The sequence below is a fragment of the Lutra lutra genome, chromosome 10 (assembly GCF_902655055.1).
Source record: "Lutra lutra chromosome 10, mLutLut1.2, whole genome shotgun sequence".
NCBI lineage: Eukaryota > Metazoa > Chordata > Mammalia > Carnivora > Mustelidae > Lutra > Lutra lutra.
Window position 1 is genome coordinate 103,199,782 of NC_062287.1, and position 25,698 is coordinate 103,225,479.

General features: G+C 45.7%; 1 protein-coding gene, 7 non-coding genes and 1 pseudogene across 8 annotated transcripts; 4 read left to right on the forward strand and 5 right to left on the reverse strand.

Annotated features, from left to right (window-relative positions):
• The first annotated feature begins 306 nt into the window (after positions 1-306).
• On the forward strand, positions 307-1,242 carry LOC125079153 (olfactory receptor 4D9-like). The gene has a single exon (XM_047692602.1). It carries the CDS (start codon positions 307-309, stop codon positions 1,240-1,242), a length of 936 nt encoding a protein of 311 aa, XP_047548558.1.
• Positions 1,243-14,030: 12,788 nt separating this feature from the next.
• TRNAV-UAC (transfer RNA valine (anticodon UAC)) lies at positions 14,031-14,103 on the reverse strand. The gene has a single exon. It is a non-coding gene; the product is annotated as a tRNA-Val (tRNA).
• A 281-nt stretch (positions 14,104-14,384) lies between these two features.
• TRNAR-UCU (transfer RNA arginine (anticodon UCU)) lies at positions 14,385-14,470 on the forward strand. Its single transcript is given in 2 exon segments — positions 14,385-14,421; positions 14,435-14,470. It is a non-coding gene; the product is annotated as a tRNA-Arg (tRNA).
• Positions 14,471-14,850: 380 nt separating this feature from the next.
• Positions 14,851-14,933, forward strand: TRNAL-UAA (transfer RNA leucine (anticodon UAA)). The gene has a single exon. It is a non-coding gene; the product is annotated as a tRNA-Leu (tRNA).
• A 1,496-nt stretch (positions 14,934-16,429) lies between these two features.
• Positions 16,430-16,502, forward strand: TRNAK-UUU (transfer RNA lysine (anticodon UUU)). The gene has a single exon. It is a non-coding gene; the product is annotated as a tRNA-Lys (tRNA).
• An 843-nt stretch (positions 16,503-17,345) lies between these two features.
• On the reverse strand, positions 17,346-17,418 carry TRNAF-GAA (transfer RNA phenylalanine (anticodon GAA)). The gene has a single exon. It is a non-coding gene; the product is annotated as a tRNA-Phe (tRNA).
• Positions 17,419-20,124: 2,706 nt separating this feature from the next.
• On the reverse strand, positions 20,125-20,197 carry TRNAK-UUU (transfer RNA lysine (anticodon UUU)). Its single transcript has one exon. It is a non-coding gene; the product is annotated as a tRNA-Lys (tRNA).
• Positions 20,198-23,791: 3,594 nt separating this feature from the next.
• Positions 23,792-23,864, reverse strand: TRNAF-GAA (transfer RNA phenylalanine (anticodon GAA)). Its single transcript has one exon. It is a non-coding gene; the product is annotated as a tRNA-Phe (tRNA).
• Positions 23,865-25,112: 1,248 nt separating this feature from the next.
• LOC125110291 (U6 snRNA-associated Sm-like protein LSm3) lies at positions 25,113-25,418 on the reverse strand (annotated as a pseudogene).
• Positions 25,419-25,698: the final 280 nt, after the last annotated feature.

Consider the following 25,698-nt stretch of genomic DNA (forward strand, 5'->3'; position numbering starts at 1 on the left):
GAACAGTATGAGAGAAGATTCTCTAAGCTTCCATGAGACCGTGTTTTATACTTCTCCCCTGTGTGTTTCCAACTTCCTAACAATTAGATACAGGAGTATTCATTGCAAAACAAAACTGTTCTCCTCACTTCTCAGACACCTAGTGGCTTTTCAAGAAGGATATAGAATATGTAAAATTATGCAACTGTAAAAAATTTTAATAAGAATTTAATAGCATGCTGATTTCAGTGCTTCGATTAATTACCTCCCTTGGAAATCCACTCTCATTTTCTCCCCAGGTAGTTGAAGAAGAAAAAATATGATACAATGGAGCAGGGAAATTACACCAGAGTGAAAGAATTTATTTTTCAAGGACTGACCCAGTCCCGAGAGCTGAGTTTGCTCCTATTTCCTTTGTTATTTTTGGTGTACATGTCAACTGTGATGGGAAACGTCCTCATCATGGTCACCGTGACCTGTGAGTCCCGCCTTCACACCCCCATGTACTTCCTGCTCCGCAATCTCTCAGTCTTGGACATCTGCTTCTCCTCCATCACTGCTCCCAAGGTCCTCGTGGACCTTCTGTCAAGGACAAAGACCATCTCCTTCAATGGTTGCATCACTCAGATGTTCTTCTTCCACCTTCTCGGTGGGGCAGACATTTTTTCTCTCTCTGTCATGGCCTTTGATCGCTACATGGCCATCTCCAAGCCCCTGCACTACGTGACCATCATGAGTAGGGGGCGATGCACTGCCCTCATTGTGGCCTCCTGGGTGGGGGGCTTTGTCCACTCCATCGTGCAGATTTCCCTGTTGCTGCCCCTCCCCTTCTGTGGACCCAATGTCATTGATGGCTTCTACTGCGATGTCCCCCAGGTCCTCAAACTTGCCTGCACCAACACCTTTGCTCTTGAGGTCTTAATGATTTCCAACAATGGTTTGATCTCTACACTATGGTTTGTCTTCCTTCTTGTGTCCTACACAGTCATCTTGATGATGCTGAGGTCTCACGCTGGGGAGGGCAGAAGGAAAGCCATTTCTACCTGCACCTCCCACATCACTGTGGTGACCCTGCACTTTGTGCCCTGCATCTATGTCTATGCCCGGCCCTTCACTGCCCTCCCCATGGACAGAGCCGTCTCCATCACCTTCACGGTCATCATCCCCGTCCTGAACCCCATGATCTACACCCTGAGGAACCAGGAGATGAAGTCATCCATGAGGAGACTGAGGAGAAGACTTGGACCTTCCAAAAAAGAATAGATGCTATGAAATCTAGATTGAAAGTGAAAACTGAAAAGTATTTCCTCACAACACAGTAGAAGACCATCTTGAGACCGAAGTTCTCCCTTTGTCCCTCAGCAGCATCCTTTAATAAGGGTGGCCTGAAATAATCTTTTCTGAAAGGTTTTATCTTGGTGAGATTGTTGACAACTAAGAGTCTCAGACCCATAAATTGTCAGCTCTTAATGAGACTCCAAAGATTACATCACCCAAACACCTCAGGTGAGCTTTACAGGTGAGGAAATAAGGTCTGAGAGAAAGTTACCTCTCACAACCCAGGGATCAAGAGTCACATAATCTTCCCACTGAGCCAGCCAGGCACCCTAAGACTATGAAGCTGAGGTAAGTTTCATGCTTTATCAAAGTTTCCCTAGCTAATGAATGGCAGAGGCATAGCTAGATCTGAGATATCTGAGCCTCAGCTAAGTGCATGTTTCACTAGTCCTGCCTCATCCTGGATTTTCTAAGGTCTGAAATAAGCTCATCCATAAAAATTTCTCCTCTATTGTCGTTTTACGAAAGGTGCTTGCATGTCTTCATCAGACCAAGGAGTATATACCTTAGGCTTCAGGCCCCTCTAAGAATTTCAACATCATTTTCTAGCCATTCATTCCCAGTCAGCCCTCCAGAGAAAGGAATCCTATCCTGTGCCCATTGCTGGAATGTGCCTGACTCGAGTCCACAAGAAGCAAAGGCTGAAGAATAAATGACTTTTCATTATCCAGGCTTCCTTTTTAAGAGAACAGAAAACAATGTCATATTTGAGTTGGCCTTCTGACAACCTGTTAATTTGTCAAACAAATAGATGAAATCGGTAGTTAGCTAAAATTTGGATTTCTTTTTTTTTTTTTTTTTTTAAGATTTTATTTATTTATTTGACAGAGAGAAATCACAAGTAGGCAGAGAGGCAGACAGAGAGAGAGGAGGAAGCAGGCTCCCTGCCGAGCAGAAAGCCCGATGCGGGGCTCAAACCCAGGACCTGGGATCATGACCTGAGCTGAAGGCAGCGGCTTAACCCACTGAGCCACCCAGGCGCCCCTAAAATTTGGATTTCATTTGGATCTCAGTCTTATCTCCCATGCAGTCTCTGGTAGATGTGTGAAGTAAGGGAAGTAAGGAGCCATTTATATAGCCTGATTCTGAGTAAAATGCAAGCTAGGGAAACCTGCTCCAAAATACAGCCAATCCCAAACATCTCTATCATGGCCTTGTGTTCCTCCCTTGGTGCTGGCCCCATAACCCTGCTCGTGGAATATTTCGTAAGTTAGACATAACTCATAGGGTTAAGTTAGATAGAATGCCACCACTTTGGAAGTTAGATATATCTCTGGATGGTCATAGCAAGCTGCTGGTGGTGATGGTGGAGAGGGGGCATCTCTGAGTTTATCCTCAGTGGTACCTCTCAGGGGATTGGTTTATTGGACTAGTCAAAGGCACCAGGTGTCCTCCTAGAGGAGATGTAGAACAGGAAAGCTGCAGTGTGTGGATATGAGGGGTGAGTCCAAGCCCAGGCTGTCAAAGGTAGCCCAGGAGACCCAGGTACAGAAGGATGGAACATTTCCACACAGCAAAGCCTAATGCCAGATCCTTGACTCACAGGTGCTTTACTAAAGTCGGAAGATCTTTTGAAAAATCTGCATTTGCTTCTTTGGGGCTGATTATGACCTCCTGCCTAGAATTAAAACCATTCACCTCAGTTTTTACTTCAGCCTTGACTTTTATATCTAATCACTCACATATCAATAACAGCAAGAACAGTTCCAACTTCCCTTTGAACCAGAATACAGAATCATATTCTTCCCTAACCAGAATGTTCTTTTGTTGACAGTAGTAGATATTTTCTTCCTTGTAAATCATTTTTTAACATTGTTATTATTTAAGCATGATTGATATACAATGTTATATTAGTCTCAGATACACCGCATAGTGATTCCACAATTCTGTACATTAACCGCACTCACCAGAATAAGTGTACTCTCCACCTGACACCATGCAAGGTGATTACAATATTATTGACTATATTCCCTACACTGTACTTTTCATCTCAGTGACTTATTCATTCTATAACCAGAAGTTTGTAACTCTTAATCCCCTTCACCTATTTTCTTCATCTTCTACCACCACTTACAAATCATTTTTTTATTTTTAAAAAAGTCAAGATTTTCTTAAAAATTAAACTTCCTTTCCTTATACTTTTTTTAAGCATTTAGTCTTTATTTTCTGAAGGCAAATAATGAATTGAGGATTCACAAGAAAAAAAATATGTTTGTGTGTATGTGTGTCTCCTGTCTATACACATATTCGTGCTTACATATAGACTGCTCAGTACAAGAAAAAAATATATAGCATGTAGTTCATTTTAAAATACACACACACACACACATACACATATTTTTATAAGACAATTAATTGATTATAGTGTTCCTAAAAGGCTATGGTACTTTATTTATTTGTTTATTTCTTTATTAAGATTTTATTTATTTGACAGACAGATATCACAAGTAGGCAGAGAGTCAGGCAGAGAGGGAGGGGGAGGAAGGCTCCCCACTGAGCAGACAGCCCAATGCAGGGCTCGATCCCAGGACCCTGAGATCATGACCTGAGCCGAAGGCAGAGTGCCCCCCGTACTTAAATTTTTTTTAAGATTTCTTTATTTATTTAGATAATCTCTATACCCAACCTAGGACTCGCACTCACAACCCAGAGATCAAGAGTCACATATTCTTCCCACCGAGCCAGCCAGGCACCCTAAGACTATGATGCTTTAGGAGCACCTGGATAGCTCAGTTGGTTAAGTGGCCAACTCTTGACTTCTGCTCAGATCATGATCTCAATCTTGAGATCAAGCCCCACGTCTGGCTCCACAATGAGCATGGATTTTGCTTGAGATTCTCTCTCTCCTTCTTCCTCTGACCCTCCCTCTGCTTGTATTCTCGCTCTAAATAAATAAACAAAATCTTTAAAAAAAAAAAAAAAGACTAGGGTACTCTAGAGACAAGTGGTATACATTAAAATCCATTTCCCAAGAAAAATTTTCTTCTCCTTGGAGGTGATAAGCATGCCTTGTTTGACAACAATCTTTCAACATATGATTCTAATACACGATTCTTAAGTTTTTGCTAAACTGTTCAGTATCTCCCACATTGGGAAGCTGCATTTCTAAAGAGGGTCCCCTTGAATTAGGACCAGTGTCTATGAAGCCAAGTGTTCTGTAACGTTTCCTTACCACTAAAGGGAGCCATTCCCTTTCCGTGATTCTCCCTTTGGCAGACAGAACTTAACCGAGATTTTTATTTCTGGAGATGAAGACTCAAAACCCTTATCACATGCATTTTCTTTCCCCCAAATTTCAGATCTTTCTTTGAGACGCAGAAACGACTTGGCACATGAACTTTTACGCAGATCAGGAGGAGCAGCTCAATAGATGTCTCCCCGAGGGGCATCCGCTCTAGTCCTCAGGGCTCCACAGATCAGAGTTGGAAACCTCTGCTAGGAGCAGCTTATGTGCTCCCCCGGGGCCAGTGGTTCCCAAACCTGGGTGAGCATAGAATCGCCTAGCCATGTAGTTAAAATGCAAAGTCTCAGGCACCATCTCCAGGAGATTCAAGAGTTGTCATGGATACCAGGAACCACCCACTGCTGGGTGGTCCTGCTGGGAGCAGCCTTTGTCTCACCACACTCTGGGGGCCCAGCTCCAGGTCAGTGTTTTCCAAACCGCAGAAATATTAATGCGTGTGCCATCAGTAGGTCTGCACATGCATTTTTGTTGTGGTTGCTGTTGTTAATGAAATTGAATCGTCTAGGGGAGAATAAAAAAGCACAGAATCCTTCAAATAATAAAAAAGCACTAATTCCCCAAACCTTTATTTTGGATATGGACTTGAGTATAGCCGTCTTGATGTAAATAAAACACAGATATTAGCATGTACTTCAGTGAAAAGAGCCTGGAAACCACTGGGCAGGGACCTATTCTCTGGCTGGACTTTGTGAAGCCTCTGAGCCATCAGTTCCAGTTACCAAACCCTCAGACCCTGCTCTGGTCCCTTTTTTACTACCTCTGCCCGATGTCAGCACTCAGGGGACAGGAAGAAACCACTACAAGGAGCCATGTTTCAAACCCTGGGGGTCCGTGGGCCTGGATAAACCAGGAGACTGCAGCAGGCTGAAAGTCCAGGAAAACAGGGGATGGCAGAGCTCCCGAAGGACCGGGGCTTTCACATCCTCCTCAGCCCCGTGTGTTGAACAACCTCATGGCACGGAAAAGTCACTTTGTAAAACCATGTGCCTTTGAGAAAGAACTGGGGTCAAAGGCAACACTTACCTTGGCTAAAGAAATGAAAATTGGCACCAAACCATTTTAAAGCAGTTATTGTTTACATTCTGTTTAATATACAACTAGTCAAAAGAGAGGTCAGCCCTGAAGACGGAAAGCTCAGAGGCAAGCTGGTTAAAAACTAACACCAATGAGTGACACTGGAAGTAACTGCAAAGAACACTGGACACGTCCCCTCACAGTGACGTCTCCTTTCTCCTCCTTTTTCTCTTCTTCCTCCTCCTCTTCCTGCCTTCCTCCTCCTCCATCTTCTTTTCCTTCTCTCTAGGCTTCCGCTGTTTCTCTCTTCCTCTCCTCCCCCTCATCTTTTCTTTGTGTCTGATTTTTTCTATACTTTCTACCCTGCCTGCCCGCCCTGCTCACCCCTGACTCTCAGGATGAGGGGGGACTAGCGTGCTCTCCAAACTGCTAGTTCTCAAGTTACACTGGGCAGCCACTAAGTTGCTGTGCAATTCTGACTTAGTCTGTCTCACTTCTCGTTTCCCATGGATAGCCCGAAAAATGATGTAGAGCTTCTGATGCCCTGAAACCATATTCCTTCTCCTCACCCCCCACAAAGTGATTTTTTTTCTTCTTAAAAATTATGACTGAAGGGCGCCTGGGTGGCTCAGTGGGTTAAGCCGCTGCCTTCGGCTCAGGTCATGATCTCAGGGTCCTGGGATCGAGTCCCGCATCGGGCTCTCTGCCCAGCAGGGAGCCTGCTTCCCTTCCTCTCTCTCTGCCTGCCTCTCTGCCTACTTGTGATCTCTGTCTGTCAAATAAATGGATAAAATCTTTAAAAAAAAATTATGACTGAAGAATCTTTTTTTTTTCTGAGTCTTTAAACACAATTGCATAGAGACCCCTTCTGTATCTGGAGGTTTGGTACACCTGTGACTCAGCCTGCTGTATCATCAGCTTCTATTGTCCAACTATCCCCCAAGAAATGGAAAAAGATCGCAAAAATTACCCACAAAATTATATTCACATAAAATTGCTATCAACCTTGGGGCATCTGGGTGGTTCAGAGGGTTAAGCATCTGTCTTCAGTTCAGGTCATGATCCCACGGTCTCGGGATTGAGCCCCTTTTGAGATTCGTGTGGGGCTTCCTGATCAATGGGGAGTCTGCTTCTCCCCCTCCCTCTGCCCCTCCTGTGTACTCTCTCTAGGTCTCAAATAAATAAATAAAATTTAAAAAAAAAAAAACTGTTATCGATATCAACCCGAAATCCAGTTTTTACTTCATTCCATCCTTCTTCCAACAAGTAGTTCTTTATGTTTGTTGACTCTGTTTTCATATTGAAAGCCTGCTATAAACCCGACCTTTTTTGTTCATTGAGGTCTGATTTATACACAGGATATTCACCATTTTAAGGTGTATAGTTCAATGAGATTTGACTAAGATAGAAAGTCACGTAACAGCCATTAAAATCAAGATACTGAGTGTTTCCATCGCCTCAGAAAGCTGCCTCATGCTCACACTACCCTCTTCCTGCACAGGCAAAAATGTCCTCTGCTGTGTGAGATCTTGGGACATTATGTCAAATTCTGCTCACGCTTCCAGAATGCTATCTCTGGTCTGTCTTCCATGCCTATAACTTTTCCTTTTCCAGAAAGTCATAACCACACAATCCTTTATCACGTAGTCTTTTCTTTATGGCTTCTCTCACTCAGCATAACGCTTTTGAAATGGATCCATCCATGTTCCTGTGTGCACCGGAAGCTCATTCCTTTCTCTTGCTGATGGGTTTCCAGGACCTGGCTGGTACCACCGTCTCCTTATCTCTTCTCCAGTCAAGGACATGTCGTTAGGTCCCAGTTTTGGGAGAATTTATGATTGAAGTTGTTATAAATATTTACACATAGATCTTTGTGTAAATGTACGCTTTCCTATCTCCTAGATAAATACCTAGAAGTAGAACTGCTGTTAAAAATAAGTGTGTTTACTTTTATAGAAATTTCTAAATTCTTTTCCTAAGTGGCGATAGCATTTGCATTCCTACCAGCAACATTCGGGAATTCTAGTTACTCCTCATTCTTGTCAGCTCTTGGCATTGTTAGCGTTAAGTTTTTGTTTTTTACGTATGCTAACAAGTGCGTAGTGTAATTTTACTGTCCATTTTCGGAATGACTAATAACGTTGAGCATCTTTTGGTGCCTTTGCCTACCATGTGTATATCATCTTTGGTGAAAAGTCTGTTCAGATCTCTGACCATTTTTGTATGAGGTTGTTTGTTTTCTTATCATAAGACATCATAAGAGACCTTTTTAATAAATTCTCAATACAAGACTTACCAGATAAGCCTTTGGCAAATATTTTTCTTCCAGTCTGTGATATGTCTTTTCCTTTAAGAGTATTTTTAGACAAGTTGAAGTTTGTTTGTTTGTTTGTTTGTTTGTTTGTTTGTTTTTACATTTTGATGAAGTTAAATTCATTGTTTATTTTAGGGACACTTTCTGTGTCCTATGTAAGAATTTTTTGCCTAAACAGTAGTCACAACGGTTTTCTCTTATATCTTCTAGAAAAAATACCTGATAGTTTCAGGCCTATAATAAACCCTATCTTTTTGAAGCTTGAAATATAGAGATTTCTGACAAGACATTCCTCTGCAAAGTGGGCGCTCTGTTTGAAAATCTCTAAAGACAAACTCCAAAAAGGCTGAGCTTCCTCTTTGGCGGAAAAGTTACAAAAGAAACTGAATTAAATTTAACTCACAAGAAGAGTAAAATTTTAAGACGCCACCATTCTAAAGGCCTTTTACGACTCAGATATACGTTAAAAGCAATGCACATGAATCATGGGCCTGCTACAGACTGGGAACTGGGTGGGGTGCCAGCAAAGCCTCTCTTTTGGCCAGACTTTGAGCCAGGCTCCCAAGAGCCCCCTCCTCTTCTCTACACCTGCACTTGCCCCAACCTCTCTTCAACCCAGAGCTCCCAACCATCCTGCAGATTCAGTTTAGCGAGACTCTCCCCACTTCTGGCATCTGATCACCTTTGATCAATATCACATCAAATTCCTCATTCCCTGCTTTTGACCTTGGATCACCCTGCCCCACCTTCACCAAGAATCTTGTGATGTCAGTTTACTGAGAATCCCCTGATCTGGATGTCTCTGCTTAGTAATTTTCCACTCATCCCCTTCCCCAGTCCTGCTCCATGGCTGTAGGTCTCCAGCTGACTTTACTGTATTCAGAATTGAGCCCAGTCTCTGTCCCCTATGGCAACAGTCTTGACACATATGGCAATGGGCCTGAATAGTCTTTCTTATTGTTTTAAGAAGTGTCAGAATATTTTTCCTTTAACAGTACCTGGGGCTGGGGGAGGGGAAGAGAGAAGAATTAACAAGATGCCCTGACCTCATGGTCCTTAATGCCCAGAACTGAATGGGGACCAGAAGGGGTTTCCAGCTGCGCAGATGCCCAGGCTGAAGTCAGGAAAGCAGACAGAAGTGTCTCCAAACTGTCAAGGATTAGAGTAGCTGCTTTTCAAAGATGACAGTGAGAAGTGGGGAGAAGCACCAGGAAAGGCACCCCAGGCACCAGGGAAGAAAGAAATGAGATGAGGGGCAGGCTGGAGAGGGAGACCACATCTCAGAGGGTGGACAGGGGAAGGGGGATGTGCCATTTGCATTTTAGAGAAGTCGCTCTAGTCCCTTTGAGAAGCACAGGACTGGAGACGGGGATGCCGCCTGGCCCTCCAAGGAGGAGATGAGTGAGACCTGAGCTGGGTGGAACAGGGGAGAAACGGGTACAGAGAAAAGAATCTGCCAGCTCTGGTGTGGATGGATGGGGGGGTAAGGAAATGGGAAAAGTGCTGGGCCTCTGGCTAGGGTGGGGTGCTGGGGTAGCAGATGGCTCACCAAGAAGGGAAATACAGGGCAGATCCTGTTTCTGGGCAACACTGCATGTTCTGCTTTGGACAAGTTATGCCATGGCTGGTGTCCCCCCTCCCACAAATTCATCTGTTGGAGTCCTAACCCCCAGGACCTCAGAACACAACCCTGTTTGGAGACGGGGTTGTGATAGAGATAATCAGATTAACGTGAAACCATTAGGGTGGGCCCTCGTGCCATACAACGGTGCCCTCATGAAAAGGGGAAACTTGGACCCAAGGATGCAGATGGAGGACAGACAACGTGAAGAGACAGAGGGAGAAGACTGTCCCTTGTGATGTAAGAAACAAAAGTAGAAGTAAAATTATTAAATTTCCCTGCTCCCTATAGCCCACTGACAAGTCCTTGAAACAGGCAGAGTGACATTCCTCTAGGAACTCAACTGTCTAGATGTTGATACTTTGCTAAGGGCAGAAGTCAATCTTAGCCCAATCCCCAATACCTTGTAAGTCTATAAAATTGTCTTTGGAAACTTCCTTTATTTCTACCTCTACGACCCCAGATGCATATTGGCAATCATCCTCCAAACATATGACCCACCGATATATATCTGAGGGGTTTCATGCCTGAGTTTTTACTAAACAGTAACAAATGATCTTTCCTAACAATAGCTAGCCCCCTCAAGATCCTGGAAACCTTGTTTCCAAAATACCTGGGAGGCTTATACTACCCCTAACCCTCCTCCTCAACCTGAAAGTACACAATGGGCCACTCTTCATGACCCCAATGCAACTCTTTCTGTCCACTGGTCCTGTCCCCTGCTTTAATAAAACCACCTTTTTGCACCAAAGACTCTCAAGAATTCTTTCTTGGCTGTCGGCTTTGAATCCTAATTTCTTTCCTACATCAACCCTGCAAGCCTAGAAGAGAGGCCAGTAAATGAAGAGCTGATGTTCTTAGCACTTACCATTTTTTTAAAGATTTTTTTTTTTTTTTAATTTGACAGAGAGATCACAAGCAGGCAGAGAGGCAGGCAGAGAGAGAGGAGGAAGCAGGCTCCCCGAGAGAGCAGAGAGCCCGACGCGGGGCTCGATCCCAAGACTCCGAGATCATGACCTGAGCCGAAGGCAGCAGCTTAACCCACTGAGCCACCCAAGCGCCCACCATTTTTTTTTAAAATGTCCCTATGAGAGAACCATGTTATTCTCCCTAAACTTACCAGATTAATCCACCAAATCAGTAATAATAATGATGATGATAGATGTCATTTGTTAAATGCTTGCTATGTGCATTTCATTGAAATGCTTTACATACAGTAATTTACTAAATCCTCTCCAGAATCTTAAGCTGAGCTTGATCCTCATTTTACAGAAGAGGAAATCATGGCACAGAATAGTTAAGCAACTAACCCAATGTCACACAGCACAGCAGGTTATGTACTATGCCATGGTCACACAACCAAGAGAAACAGAACCAGGGATTGAACCCACAGTTTGGATCTGGACTCTACAGGCTGAATTTCTATAGTCTGCCAGACCACCCAAAGCTATGCCCTTTGTGAGAAGGGAATGAAACCAGCCTGTGAGACACAGAAAAGCAGAAGTAAGATGGTTTGATGAGCCAAAAGAGTATCAGAGGGGAAACCTGCACCAGCAGAGCTTCTGGAAAGTTCTAAGGAAAGGATATTAAGGAACTTGAACCTAAAGACCATGTAACAGACAGGACCTTTAATTTTTGGAATTTATGTTAAAAGGGAGAGCACAAGTTGACTGATTTATTCATCCCAATCTTCCAGATTGCTTTATAAAATCCCTCTACAGGGGCCTACTGTTGCCCTTGCATAGTTTACACAGTTCCTTAGTCCATTCAGGCTGCTGTAACAAAAATAGCACAGACTGCGTGGCTTATAAGCAGCAGAAATCTATCTCATCGATTTGGAGTTTGGGAAGTCCAAGATCAAGGCACTAGCAGATTTGGTCTGGTAAGAACACTGGTTCATAGATCACTGTCTTCTTGCTGTTCTACATGGCAGAGGGGATGAGGGAACTTTCTGGGGACTCTCCTAAAAAGGCACTAATCCATGGGGTGTCTGGATGGCTCAGTTGGTTGAGTGTCTGCCTTTGGCTCAGGTCATGATCTCAGGGTCCTGGGATTAAATCCTGTATCAGGCTCCCTGCTCAGCAGGGGGTCTGCTTGTCCCTCTGCTCCTCCCCTGCTATTCTCTCTCTCTTTCTCTCTCAAATAAATGAAAATCTTAATAAATAAATAAATAAATAAAAGGGCACTAATCCCACTGATGAGGGTATTATTCTCATTACCTTCCAACACCCCCAACACCATCACATTGAGGATTAGCTTTCAGCATCTGTGTTTTGGGGGCTCATAAACATTCAGACCATAGCACCCAGTTATAGAGGTTTCATAAGGACCAAAGGTGTAACAGGTAAATTTTAAGTAAATAATAAGCTGGAGAAAATATAGCATCATTTTTGGAACATAATCTCAGAATGGGGAAGCATTTTCTAGGAAAGAAAATTTAAATCTCCCCCTCAAAAATAAATAAACAAAAGGATAAGGAATTTGACTATGTTAAAAGTTTTAAAATTTCTGCACAAAATATCAAAAGTAAAATTAAGAGGCAAATGCTAAGTCTGGGAAATACATTTGCGAAATATATCTAAATCTATATTTATAAAAACACCTAAAAATCAGTAAGAAAACATTACCAATATAATAGAAATTTGGACAAAAGGATAGAACAGATGGTAGGATGGAAGGAAGGGAGGTAGGGAAAAAGGAAGATAGGGAGGAAAGAGAATGTTTTTTAAGCACATGAATAGTCAACCTTACTCTGATGAAAGACATATAAATTAAAACATCTTCCCCTTTCAAAAGGCAAAGAGACCCAAAAGCCTGTTAATATTTTTTATCTGAGAGAGACTGAAGTCAAGCAAGCACTCTCACATTGGTGGGAGTATAATATTGTCCAAGCCCTTTGGAGGTGAAAGTAGCAATATTCACAGAAATATAACATATATATTCCCAGCAATTCCTTTCCTAAGACAAAAAGGCAATACCCTGCCTGCCTAGGTGATACCCTATTCTGTCCCCGACCAGTATGATCCTGTGCAATCCCTTACCTTCCCTATGCTTCTTCCTCATCTCCCCAATGGGTTAGACAATAATACAATCATCGAGAGTGTTACCTGAGCCGACTGAGACTCCTGCCTAGCCACATGGGAAATACCTAGTCAAGATTTTGCTATTATTACTCTTTATGTTGATCCGCCCCAAAACCACTGAACAAGGAAATCCACCACCAGCACTGTCTGTAATGGTTCATCAAATGGTATAAACAATTGTGATACATCCATCCACAGGAAGCGAAAGGATGAGCAGACTTATGAATGACATAGAATGATTTCCAGAATATCGTTGGGGTGAGGGGAATAGTACCTACGGTATGCTATCTTTTGTACGAAAATCCTAATTGGCTAATAAAGAAGGGCACGCCTGTACTGGAGAATGCAAAGACTAGCCCTGAAGGGTCACAAAAGAAACTTCTAGTGGTTAAAAGGTGGGAGGAGTTGAAGAGAAAGCTGGACTCCAGTTAAAAGGGAGAGCACAGATTTTAATCAGTAATACACTACTGCAAGAGGGACAAGTGTCCAGCATGAACTGCATTCAGCGCTGATTTGTACAGAGTGGCTGGGCATTTTAAAGAAGAAAGAAGGAATAGGGGAGGGTGTGATCGGAGCTCAGTAGAGTCAGGGAAGCGAAAATAACAAAAAATCTGGAAACGGGGGAGTTGGTCCACATAAACCCCACGTGGTCCTTAACTCTAACAAAAGGTAGGCTCTTGGCCTTCCCACAGAGGTTGGGAGACGGGGGTCCTGTGCTCAGGTGTTGGCTGAAACCAAAGTAAATTGGGCAGCCTTCAGTTCTCTCAGGCAGCACTTCCGGTGGACCTAGGGTCACCTTGAGAATGCCTGAAAACCATGTTAGCGTTGCTGTTTGTTCCAGTCTTCACGGCGAGGTGACAGGCCTCGTGGAGAAGCAGGCTCAGAGCTCGGGTCGTTTGGTTAAGGAGAAAAGCTTGGTCAGAGGGGGGCATCAGTGTAAGACGTGGGGCTCTCTGAATTCCGAAGCATGTACATATAATTTTTCAAAGAGATTTTTAATTTCAGTAAATAATGAGACCAGTGGAGTTGGAGTAATCAGCAAAGGAGGGAGGTAACACTCCGACTATCCCCCCACTGAGCGGTGGCAGCAACTTTTAAAAGACGCCCGGAGCAGGGCTTAGGAAGGAGCAAGTGAGCTCAGACCCCGCGCGGGCACTGCGAGGCTGGACTGCAGGGTGGTCCGCAGGGCGCAGGCGCAGAGGCGCGCTGAGACTGGCGCCGGGTCGACCGCCTGCACCTCCCCAGAGGCGCCACACGGCGGCAGCCTCCGCGGCGGATCTGCGCGGGCGCCTACCGGACTGAGGCCGACGCGGCAGGGCGCAGCGCCGAGCCCGGGGCGCGTAACCGCAGCGCCTCGCTCTTCCCCGAGTAAAATTCAGGACCTGGCTGGCAAAGGGAAACCTGAAAATACCGCTAAAACGTATAACTACAACCCCCTGGTTCCACTGGGGCTCGAACCCAGGACCTTCTGCGCGTAAAGCAGACGTGCTAACCGCTACACTATGGAACCGCGCGCTGCACCGGCTCTCCAGGGTGGAAGAACTGCACACAAAGACCTTTTCCTTTCCAATGCGGACCGAGACTGGGAGTTGCTGCCCGGCTGTCGCTTGCGGAGAGACACTTTCAGAGGGATCTCGGACTTGCCAGCGCAGCTCCCACCCACGCTTCTCCTTGGCCGCACCCGCTCCACCGCTTGTCGGAGAAAGAAGACGGGCGTGGCCGCGGCGAGTGTCCCGGGACGGGAGCCGCGGCCACCTTGATGTAAGCGGCGCGGAACGAGTGCAAGTGCCTGGCTCTGTGGCGCAATGGATAGCGCATTGGACTTCTAGACAGATGAAGGTATTCAAAGGTTGTGGGTTCGAGTCCCACCAGAGTCGCTTTTGTTTTGGTAAGGAAAAGGACGAAGTAAAAGGAAAAAAAAAAAAAAAAGAACAACACCTTAACCGACTTAAAATTCCGCACCCCACTCCCCCGCGATGGAAAGGAAAGAAACTCATTCCCAGCTCCCTGTTGTGTCCTCTCGTGCGAAGGTGGTAAGAATCCCGCCACCTGAGCCTTCCAGTGGCTTTGAGGGGGGGCCCCAGAGTCTCTAGTGACCGAAGGTGGAGAAATTAGCATGATGTGATATGTTACTGGGATTTTTTTTCCTCCCTTATATTGTTCTTTTACGTTGGCAATAAAATTTTTTAATTGTTTTGAAACGATAGCAGCTCCGTATTGGTCAAGTTGCATAAAAGTAAACAATAATACGAAGGATACCAGAATGGCCGAGTGGTTAAGGCGTTGGACTTAAGATCCAATGGATTTATATCCTCGTGGGTTCGAACCCCACTTCTGGTAAAGGTTATCCCTGCTTTTCCAGAAAAAAGCCATTCTCTCTGAATTTCCCTAAGGCTTAAAGGTGGTGAACAGTCTGGGACCTCCGGATGGATCTGAATGTTCACGTTTTCGCCAAAACGGAACCTATAGCAACAAACTGAAATGAAAGGTCTGTGTAAAACTATACCTTGGGGACAGGGCGAGGGGAGACACACTATGTAGTAAAAACCTTCAACCTTTGAGATTAGTCAACAGTTATTTCTTAAGATCCTGCTATGCACCAACGACTGTTTTAAACGCTCAGGTTATAGGAATGCAAACTTTTTTTTTTCTTTAAGTAAAAGAAATAAAAAATAAGAACAACAAAAAAGACAAGGTCCTTACCAACAAGATTACTGTCCAGCAGCACTTACATCACACAGTGATGGGAAGAGGTGGTTTATAAATTAGCAACTAAACAGAATTTCTGATGGCAATGAGCACTTTAACATAAAGAAAACGGGGTAGTAAAAGGGGGTGGCATAGAACTTTTTCAAGCCCAAGCTATTCCATTTGTGGAAGTCATTCACCTCGACATGAATGTTCCCCTCCTCTCTCCACTAAACAAAAACTCCCAGGAACAAATTCTGCTCTCGGAACCTTGACTAAAAGCATTCCTTGACCCATGGCCCTCATTCATGCCACAGCAGTTTTGAGAGTTTGATCTGTGTCAGCTACTGGCTAGGCATTGGGGACATACAGGGGTGTCTGCCTCCCAGCAGAAACATTCTAGGAGGAAAGATCGATCCATCATACAGGTGTTGAAGGTACCCTGTAACAGGTAGAATTCTTTCCCAGTCTACAGGGGCCCCGTCACCATTCATAGCTCAGTTCAGGCTTCACCACCCCCCTGGAAGACTGTACTGCCTCTTACTTCTGGTGTCGGCCGCGTAACGCTGCCAAAGTCAGTTTCCCACCGTCAAAGAGCTGGATCGGGTGCCTCTGGTAACGCGTCCTGTCGCGGCACTGAGGACCAGGAGTGGGCCTTTGCAGCCCCAGTTTGCCTAAAGGCTTGAGAGCGTCAGGCCCTCGATGAACGCCTGTTGAATAGATTAGTGGAAACTTAATTATTCGTAATTCGCCACCCACAAGACGCTTCGGGACTCTTCAAAGACCAGCACTGGAATTAAAAATGCCGCTGCTCAGCCAAAAGCACGCGGAGAGGCCCTAAATCTAGGGAATTCCCCTGGTGACAGACCCTTTAGGATGCCAGCTCTTTCGGGAGGGAAGGTGGAGGCGGGGAGGGGGTTGCTGCCCGCGGGCAAGGCCGGGGAGGCAGGCGGATATTCTCTTTACAGTCTGTCTCTGATGGGAGAAAAGGGATTCCGTCCCGCCAAACACCCACTGGAGCTTGCTTCTGCAGTTTCACCTCGCAGGAAATCAGTAAAAGGACTAGGGATGTTAATTCAGTAGGAAAAGAATGCGGACACGTGCCCTATTTGACTGTGGATAGGGCAAGGAAATAAACTCCCCAGCGAGCCCGGATAGCTCAGTCGGTAGAGCATCAGACTTTTAATCTGAGGGTCCAGGGTTCAAGTCCCTGTTCGGGCGGAGGTAATTTTAAATTCCAAAAACAAATTTGAGACAGTGTTCACACCACTCTTAATGAACAGGTGGGGGTTAGGCAGAGCACACCTGGGTTGTGTGGGGTGAGAGCAGGTTACCACCCAGGCCTGGCTTAGCGCATGCGCAAAGGGCCACCTGAGGAGTCTTCCAAGCTCGGACCTTTCTCTTCCAACTTTGGAATGTGACTTTTTGCCTGTGATATTTTTTCCTTGAAACTTACTTTTCTATCCGGAACACCAATAGACCTATGAGCAAGAAAACCGCAGCCCCGTCGTCAGTCCTGACAGGAACGCTCCTGGCGGTAACTGCGCAGCGTAAAGGCGCAGGGAGAAAATAGGTTCCAAGCACTCTTTCAAACCGAGACATGTGCTTCTGAGTCACATCTCCGGCTGGGAACCATCCGTATAGACAAACTTTTTAGGGCCTTGGGCACATCTGTCACCCACGAGAAAAACTCGCGAGCCCTAAGTGCTGACGGCACTGGGAGCCTACTGTGAGGTCTTACACTGGGGGCGGGGCATTCCGCCCTTCTGGGCTTGAGACCAGGCCCACGGCCGCAGGACGCCCCCCGTGCTGATTGAAAGCACAGTCGCCTCCCCAGGGCGCTAAAACCCTCCCGGCCGGTGCGCACGCGCAGCGGAGGGCACACGCGCCGAGAACCGCACTGCCGCTGCGCAAGCGCGGGAGAGGGTAACACAGGCTAAGAGACACCCACCCACCCATACACGACCCAACCAAGCAGCTGCGCAGGCGCATCGCGGGGCACGAGGGAGAGTACTCAAAGGAACAGAGTCTCTGGTCTGTTCTGGGGCGTGTGGGCAAAAACCCTGCCGAAACCCGGGATCGAACCAGGGACCTTTAGATCTTCAGTCTAACGCTCTCCCAACTGAGCTATTTCGGCAAATACAAGAGTTTTTGCTACCCTGTTAGGGGAAATTTAAAAAAGAAAGCAAAGGGGAAAAGAAACCACCTTTCTTTTATCTTCGCCTTTTCAGTTCCTAATTTCGCCTTCCAAATCATACTGTGTACAGCTCTCAGGTTTTGAGAGCAGTGAATGAGAAAACTAATTCCTGTCCTAAGAGGAAGATTTAGCATTCCTATCCGAATGTTAACAGGATTGCAGGGTTCTTGTCTCACAGAGTCGAAAAATGAATCTTGGGGACTCAAAAGGGTAAAGCGAAGTGAAAGTTTATTAAGTGAAGGTGAGAGCAGAAGGGAAGTGAGAGGGGTCCGGAATGGGTTGCCACTGAGGGCTTTTGGTGGCCGTCTTTTACTGAGAACTGCCTGGGAGGCTTGTGGCCTTGAGATCCTCGCACCATCTTGGAGTTTGAGCAAGGACTATTGAGAACACCCTTAATTACTGAATTCTTTGAGGTTTGGTCATTTTTTGTGATTACACTGTAGCCGCAAACAAAGCAAAACAAAACAAACAAACAGAAAAAAAAAAAAAAAAAAAAAACCCTCCCTAACATCAGGGCCAGGTGGTCTGGTCTATTCCTTTATCTCTTGTTCACTCTGGCTTATCACTTGGGCCTGCCAGGAATAGTTTCAGAGCCTAGTCAGGGGCCCCCTACCTCTGCCTGCCTATATCTTAACCCTTTCCTTAATCGCTAATGCTTTCTCTCTCTCTCCCCGGGGCCCTCCCCAAATAAGAGTAAATAGGGCCACTTACTAAGTGCCTACTGTGTGCCTGGACATGACCTACATGGTCTCATTCAATCTCCACCCACTTCATCCCTGCCCTGAGGTTGATAATTTGATAATTTTTAAATGAAATAACTGATCTCATACAGAACTGAACCAGAGCTGTCCAGCTCCAAAGCCCAAAATGTCTTGGTCAAGACAGACATAGGGTTTTTGTTGCTGTTGTTGTTGTTTTTCTCACTTTTCCCTCTTTGGTGAAAGACGGAGGGAGTGACCTTGAGATAGGGAGGAAGGAACCAGGAGATCGCAATGCTCTCCACCCCTGTCCTCTCCTTGTCCCAGCTCGCTCTGTTCTTGTTCAGTCAGGAAATGACTGGAGCAAAGACACTTCACTTTTCAAGGTTGCCAAAAGTGCACTGGATCACTTTCCAAAGGACTCCCTCAAAGAGAAGAAAAATTGACATAGCTCCTCACCTAGTTTCTCTCCCTGAGATGCCATCTGAACCCCTTGGTTCACTTTTTTCAAGAAAGAAGCCTGACTGGCCCAAAGAGTACACTCTGCTCTTACTTGGATCAGTGACCATTGCTGTCCCTTCAGCACATACCAACTAACACAAATATCACATGAATATGGATAGGCTTATGATCTTGGGCTTATTGGGAAGTCTGTTTCTTTGGAATGGTTCCTTACCTGTTTCGACAGGTATCTTTTGTTTCCTCCCTAGATTCAAAATAATAACAATATTAAATATTGGATAATAATAATGAGAATAGCTACAGTATATTGAATGTTTACCTTGGGGAAAAACTCTACTAAGCACTGTGTATGCCTTGTTACCTCATTTGATAACAAGTTCATAAGATGGATGCTGTTGCTCTGATTCGCTTTCTCCTGATGAGGAAGCTGCACTTTGGAGACTGGGAGGTAATTGTGGGTCTGTGTAGGCTCCGGGTAAGGCACTCCAGTGTGGAGCGTGAAGGCCCAGCCTCCCTCTTGAGCGCTCCCTCCATCCTGGATCTGCCACACTAATCAGGACTCCCTGGGTACCACCATCCATCAGCTAAAAGGGCAGGTGACTCAACCTACACCTCCATCCTGCTAAGGAGATCAATGTAGACTCTCCTTTGTTGCCTAGTGATAGGGTCAATCTCTAGTGAAGCAAAGATGCACCTTCCCTCTAACTCCCCAGGAACCGGTGCCTAAGCTTCTCCTGTGTCCACAACCCAACTTCCTCAAAACCTTTCAGAAGCTAACTCCTTCCTTTGTTAGCTGACTTAATTTGTTTTTGCAACACCAGGATTCGCCCCATTCCAGCCTCTTGAAGTCTTTCCAATTAGCACTCTCTTTTTCCCACAGCAGAAGCTGCCATGTCCGCCTCAACTCCTCCCTGTGTTCAGGGTCACAATTTGCAAGGGGAGGGTAGAGAGAAGCCTTCGTTTAGAGAGGGGACTGCTCTGTCTGGTGCGTGGGTTTCTAGATAGCTGTCTCTTCCTTTTCAGAGTGCAGACATATTCTCTAGAAGGATAGAAAAGTGGCGTATAGATGCAAGATCCACGCCATAGTCGCAGGCACCTAGCAGGAGGGAACCCCAGAGACAAGGTCAGCGGGGACGGCCCCAAACAGCGATGGAGGGCGGTGCCCGGGCAGTCCTGGAAGGCATCTGTTCCCTCTTCCTGTGAATACAGCAGTCAGTAGTTGGGACCCGGGGGCCTGCCTAGTGGTTGCAGAATAAAGCAGCCTATTTAATGACCTGGAGCAGTGCACCGCAAGTTTTCCGGGGGGTCTTTGCACAAAGGTTCCCAGTGTCAGTCCTCGCTGAGGTCTTGCTTTTCACGGAAGCGTCTTGACTCGCAACCCACGCGCTCAAAGATTTTACTCCTTTCTCTGAAGGCAACCCGGATGGCGAAAGTTTATTCTTATTTTTAAGTTATTAAGAAAAAAAAAAAGAGAGAGAGACTGCCTCGCCCGAACAGGGACTTGAACCCTGGACCCTCAGATTAAAAGTCTGATGCTCTACCGACTGAGCTATCCGGGCTCACGGGAAGTCCCTCCCTGCTGTGGTAGAAAGCTCTGTTACCGTCTGCGCTGCGCGCTAACAGAACCGCGTTGCGTGAGTTCCGGGATTCCTCCTCCGACTGTGATCTCGCCCAGTTCCGACCCACTACCCTGGAGGGAAGGTGTCAGGTGGTTTTTTGGGGGCTGCATGCAGATTTCTTAAATAAAAAGCATCCCGTTTTATTTAGAAACTGCTTGGCAAACATGAATCTTGAGTTCTGCAAAAGCCTGAGGAAAGGAGGAGAAGCCCCCCACCCTCACCCCCACGCGTCTATTTGTCCTAAAAGCAAAGAGCACGGGGTCGACGATCACAGTGCAGTGTTAAAGGTATCAAGTGCCCCTTCTTCCGAGAAGCACCCCTTCGCAGTTCTGGTCCCTATCTCAGGTGCCCACCCAAAAGAAGCGCGAAGCGTATTAATTAAAATAGATGATGTTGGCGGGCTCCGGCCAGAAGCGCCAGCAGCCACCTCGGACCTGCGCCTGGGCCTGGAGAGCACGCCCCTACCCCTCCGCCCCCGCTCCACCCCTCCCACCCCCTCCCACCCCCTCCTTCCGCCGCCACTGGCCAGGCCTCCGCGCACGCGTGCTCGCGCCGCCCTGCACCCGGGAACCCGCATCTCCCCACCTCTGGGCGGCACACGCCACTATTTGCATATTACAGACCCCAGGGCTGCCTTTCGGTCCTCTGTTCCTTTACGCCTGCTGTTCCCTCGTACTGGCCTACCACCTCCCTTTCACTCCTCCCCCTCGCCCGTCCCAAGCGTCTTTGAGAACTCCGTTTAAACTCCATCCTCCCTGAGATCCTCCCTGAGAAGTACCTTCTGGTGACCCGCACCATCCCTGGTCTTCACCTCCGCTACACTGCGGATCTACTACAGGTCGGGCAGGCAAGCATACAGGCAGTAAACCTTTCAGAACCTCGTAATCTAATGCTTTAATAGAGGAAAATACTTGTGCTTTAGTAACACAGACGGACAACCAGAAGGCAGGCAGAGTAGAAGCTGGCAGAGACACCCAATCTTCGCACTTCCTTGGATCCCAAGTCCATCCCGTGGGGATTCAACCTTTTTCTCTTCGGGCTGGAAACTGGGAAGGCCCAACACTGAGAGAGAGAGAGAGAGAGAGCGCGCAATTTTAAGAAATTGGTGGGAAATTGGAAGGGGAGGTGAACCATGAGAGACTATGGACTCTGAAAAACAATCTGAGGGTTTTGAACAGGCGGGGGAGGGGGAGGTTGGGGGAACCAGGTGGTGGGTCTTAGAGAGGGCACGGATTGCATGGAGCACTGGGTGTGGTGCAAAAACAATGAATACTGTTACGCTGAAAAGAAAAAAAATTAAAAAAAAGAAATTGGTGCACAGCTGTGGGCGTCGGCCAGTTTAAAATCTATTGGGTAGGCCAACAGACTGGAAATTCAGGTAAGAGTTGGTGTTGCGGGCTTGAGTCAGACGATGGAGACCTAGGTAGGTTTTCTGTTTGCCATCTTGAAGAGAGTTCCTTCTTTGTCAGGAAACCCCAGTCTTTGCTCTTAAACTTTCAGATGATTGGATGAGGCCCAGCCACATTTCAGGGGATAATCTGCTTTACTCAAAGTCTGCTGATCTACATGTTCCTCACATCTAAACACCTTCACGGCAGCACCTAGACTGGTGTTTGAGTGAACAACCGGGCACCACACCACAGCCTAGCCACGGTGACCTATAAAACTCCCTGTCACACATGCTGACATACATCATGCAAACTTGGAAGTCCTCTATGTATTAGTACATCATTTTGTTTTTCTTCCTTTTGGCCATCATTAGATTTCAAGAGTCCCTCATCAAAATGCACTCTTCCACCCAAAAACACAAAGAATTGGGGGACAAAGCCCCTCATCAGCTATTGTCTTGGCACAGACGAGCAGAAAGGGGAGGGCATGGAAATAGGTCCTAAAGCAATATTTCTGCATTTTGCCTTTCACCACAACTAGGGTTTTTAGAACGTGAGGACTGAATCTCCATTCTCTCTCCCCACGTCCCAGCCTGGTGTCCAGCCAGAAAGAAGGCATCCCTGAGTGTGTGTTGTTCCATTGCACTATCTTGACAGAGTGACTCATCACCTTAGCAAGTAATAGTAAGTATGAGTAATATTATTATTCATCTTAACAAGTATATCAATAAATATAGTAATAAGTATTATTCACCATCTTAACAAGTAATAAGTATTATTAATAATATAGCATATATTATATAATAATATATAAGTATTGTTATACTTATTACTGTTATAATAATATGTATTATGTATTATATAACAATAATGATTATTACTATTATTATTATTACTACTACTACCATTATTATTAGTACTACCACTACTATTATTATTATTTCAACTATTATTACTATTACAACTACTAGGATCCAGCCCAGAGCCTCCAAATTCCCCTCCCTCCCACCCCCATCCCAGACCGATGTAAACAGCTCTGGAAGCCTGGGCCAGGTAGGATGGCGGATTCCCTGAGGCTCCTTTCCTGGGGATCTGCCACGGCCAGCTTCGGTGATGGGCGCAAACGCGTTTTGGATGTGGGGAAATGTTGAGAATAAGAACCTACCAGCTGTTCCGAAAACGGATCGTCCAGACGGTAGTTTCTCAGTATATTTGCTGGGGCGCTGTGAGGCAGGGGACGCAGCCCGTTCAGAGCGTATGTATGTATATATGATACACAATAGTGGTATATATATAATATAGTGGTTTGCGATTTGGCAAATACAAATTCAGTTAAAGTTAAATTTCTGAGAAACGTGTGTATACTTTGTATGGTCCACGCAGTATTTGGGATATACTTATACTAAAAAACATTCTTTGTTTCTTTGAAATTCAAATTTAATTGGGCGTCCTGTATTTTATTTGATAACAGTGGTGTAGACACGAACCAGAAAGGGCTTTCCATACTCACCACCACCACCACCGAAAGCTGTTCTAGGTTTTTGTTATTGTTAAACCAGCTGGACCAAACCGAAATAGAGGGCTTCTCTGGCCGAGAGGGGGCCGGGGTTGCCCGCCATCCCCACCGAGCCCCCGCACGCCGGGGACCGAGCCCCGCGCCCTGCGCTCTGCACTTGACTGGCGTCAAGTCCCCTGCCGAGCCCCGGCGCGCTAGTGGCTCGGACCCGCGGAGACAGGTCCCAGCGCCAGCAGCTCCTGGAACGCCGCGGGAAACTGGAACGAGAGGGCGGGAGCGATCCAGAAGCAAGTGAGCTGCGTTGGTGGTATAGTGGTGAGCATAGCTGCCTTCCAGAAGCAAGTGAGCGGCTCGCGGTGCGCAGGGAGAGCGAGAGGGTGGTCTCAGCCAGACGCAAGGTCAGCGAAGGGAGCCTGACTTAATACAGAGCGGTTTAGAAACGGCATAAATCCCTTTTTCGGTTTTCAGTCCTCCCTCTGGGAGAGGTTTAAAAAAGAAGAAGAAATGAGTAGTTCTGCGTCCACCCTAAGTTCGTATGGGTGAGAATTGTGACAAGTGGGAATTGTGTCGTAATGAGACTGGTGCCGCCCAGCGAGAAGGGATGCCACTGATCGTGGCATCTAAAACCACTGCCGAAACCCGGGATCGAACCAGGGACCTTTAGATCTTCAGTCTAACGCTCTCCCAACTGAGCTATTTCGGCTGCTTGTTAGAAGTACTTTCTTTATTTCCATAATGAAATACTAATTTGTTTGGTTGTAACAAAAGAGCTCAGGATGAGTTCGGCTGGAGGTCAGCATTTAGCAAATATTAGGCGATAAAGCCAAGCTTCTGTTTATAAGCCAGAAATGACGAATAATTTTACATTGCTCAGTTGTTTGGACTCAAGAAACGTGTGAAATTGAACAGGAAGGCCATTTGTAAAAGACTTCAAACGTGACTTTTCCATGTTACCCCTAGAGGTGTGCAAAGAGTTGCTGCATCTGTATGTTAAAAGCACCGTTTTGCTAAACCTAAATCTTTAAAATATACCTCAATTTTTGTAACCCCACCTTGGCGTTTTTAAACTTTCGAATATATAGACACTGTCAAAAAGTGGAATTGGCTGCGACCTTTCCCAAACTCTGAGAAGCAAGCTGTGGTTTAATCATATCCCCTTAAAGCTGATTTTATCCCACCTCCTCCTGTTTCATAATTTTGCTTCTCCTGCTGCTCTCCACCTATAATCAGATCCAAGTGCTGTTCATTCCAGTTAAGTGTTTCTGGAATCCTTCCACTTCTCTTCATTCTTACATCTTCCCCAACCTCTTCATTATCTTCCTACCCTTAAGTCCACACTGAAACCATCACCCTGCTTAAAATCCTTCAGGGTCTCCCTAGTTGAGAGCAAAATCTGAGACTTCTATCTTTTTTTTTTTTTTTTGGTCAAAGAAGAAACATCAAATTTAATTTAAAGGAAAAAATACAGAAATTGTCTGAAAAAGCAACAGAACAAATCAATTCCTGAAAAAAGAATTCTGCATCTTGGTGATCACATTTATTGAAAGCGTTGGAAAAAACTAAAATGCCCTTTAGCTTAAGAATTTTTGAGTTATCTGGAATGCCTGGGTGGCTCTGTCAGTGTAGTGTCTGCCTTCAGCTCTGCTCATGATCCCAGGGTCCAGGGATTGAGTCCTACTGGATCCTACTCAGCAGGGAGCTTGCTTCTCCCTCTGCCTGCTACTCCCCATTCTTGCTCTCTCTCTCTCTCTCTGACAAATGAATGAATTTTAAAAAGGGGGGGGGGGATTTTTTTAGTTATCTGCAAATCAACTCATTTCAGGAGTGGAAGAATCCTTGGCCATTTCTTAATACCATAATTTACACAGATTTCTTTTTTGAATGTCTTCTACATTTAAAGAGGCAATCCTACTAAATCTCCTATATTCCATACACAATAAATTCTTTTGTTTCAGCCAACTCTCAGTGGAGGGGCAACTAGTACAACACCATTTCCCCAGACAAAAAGCATCAGCATATTCCATTTTGTTAATTTATATATCTTTGTATGTTTCCTTATCAATTTCTATAGTAGTCGCAGTTTCTTCCATATCTCTCAATATCATATTTAAATGCTGATGATAAGCATGTAATCTGCCTTGAAGTTCTCTGTCATTTCTCACTTTCACTTAAATTCGCTCATCGGGGCTGAGCCTGATGACATCCAGGGGCTCTACTACGGTGTTGGTTTTTGTTGCTGGTCCATCTCATCTGTCATGTTTCAAAACCCAAAACTTCTCTCTTTATATGGTATACAGACTTCCAGAACTTGAGTCCTTCCTCTCTCCAGCACCGTTATCATTGCTTCCTCCTGGACTCTGAACTCTAGCCATTCATGCAGCCGTCCAAACTCAGGATGCTTTCCCAGACTTTGCTCTTCTTCGTCTTTGTCCATGCTGCTTTCTATACACTGCCCTTCCCTAACCCCTGTTAAGCCTGCAGCTCCCAAAGCGGATACGTTCTCCTAGTTCCAGACGCCTTCTTGGACATGCCTCTAT

Bases quoted from the DNA above. Each gene is read 5' to 3' on its own strand.
- LOC125079153 (XM_047692602.1), top strand. From the start codon at position 307: ATGGAGCAGGGAAATTACACCAGAGTGAAAGAATTTATTTTTCAAGGA.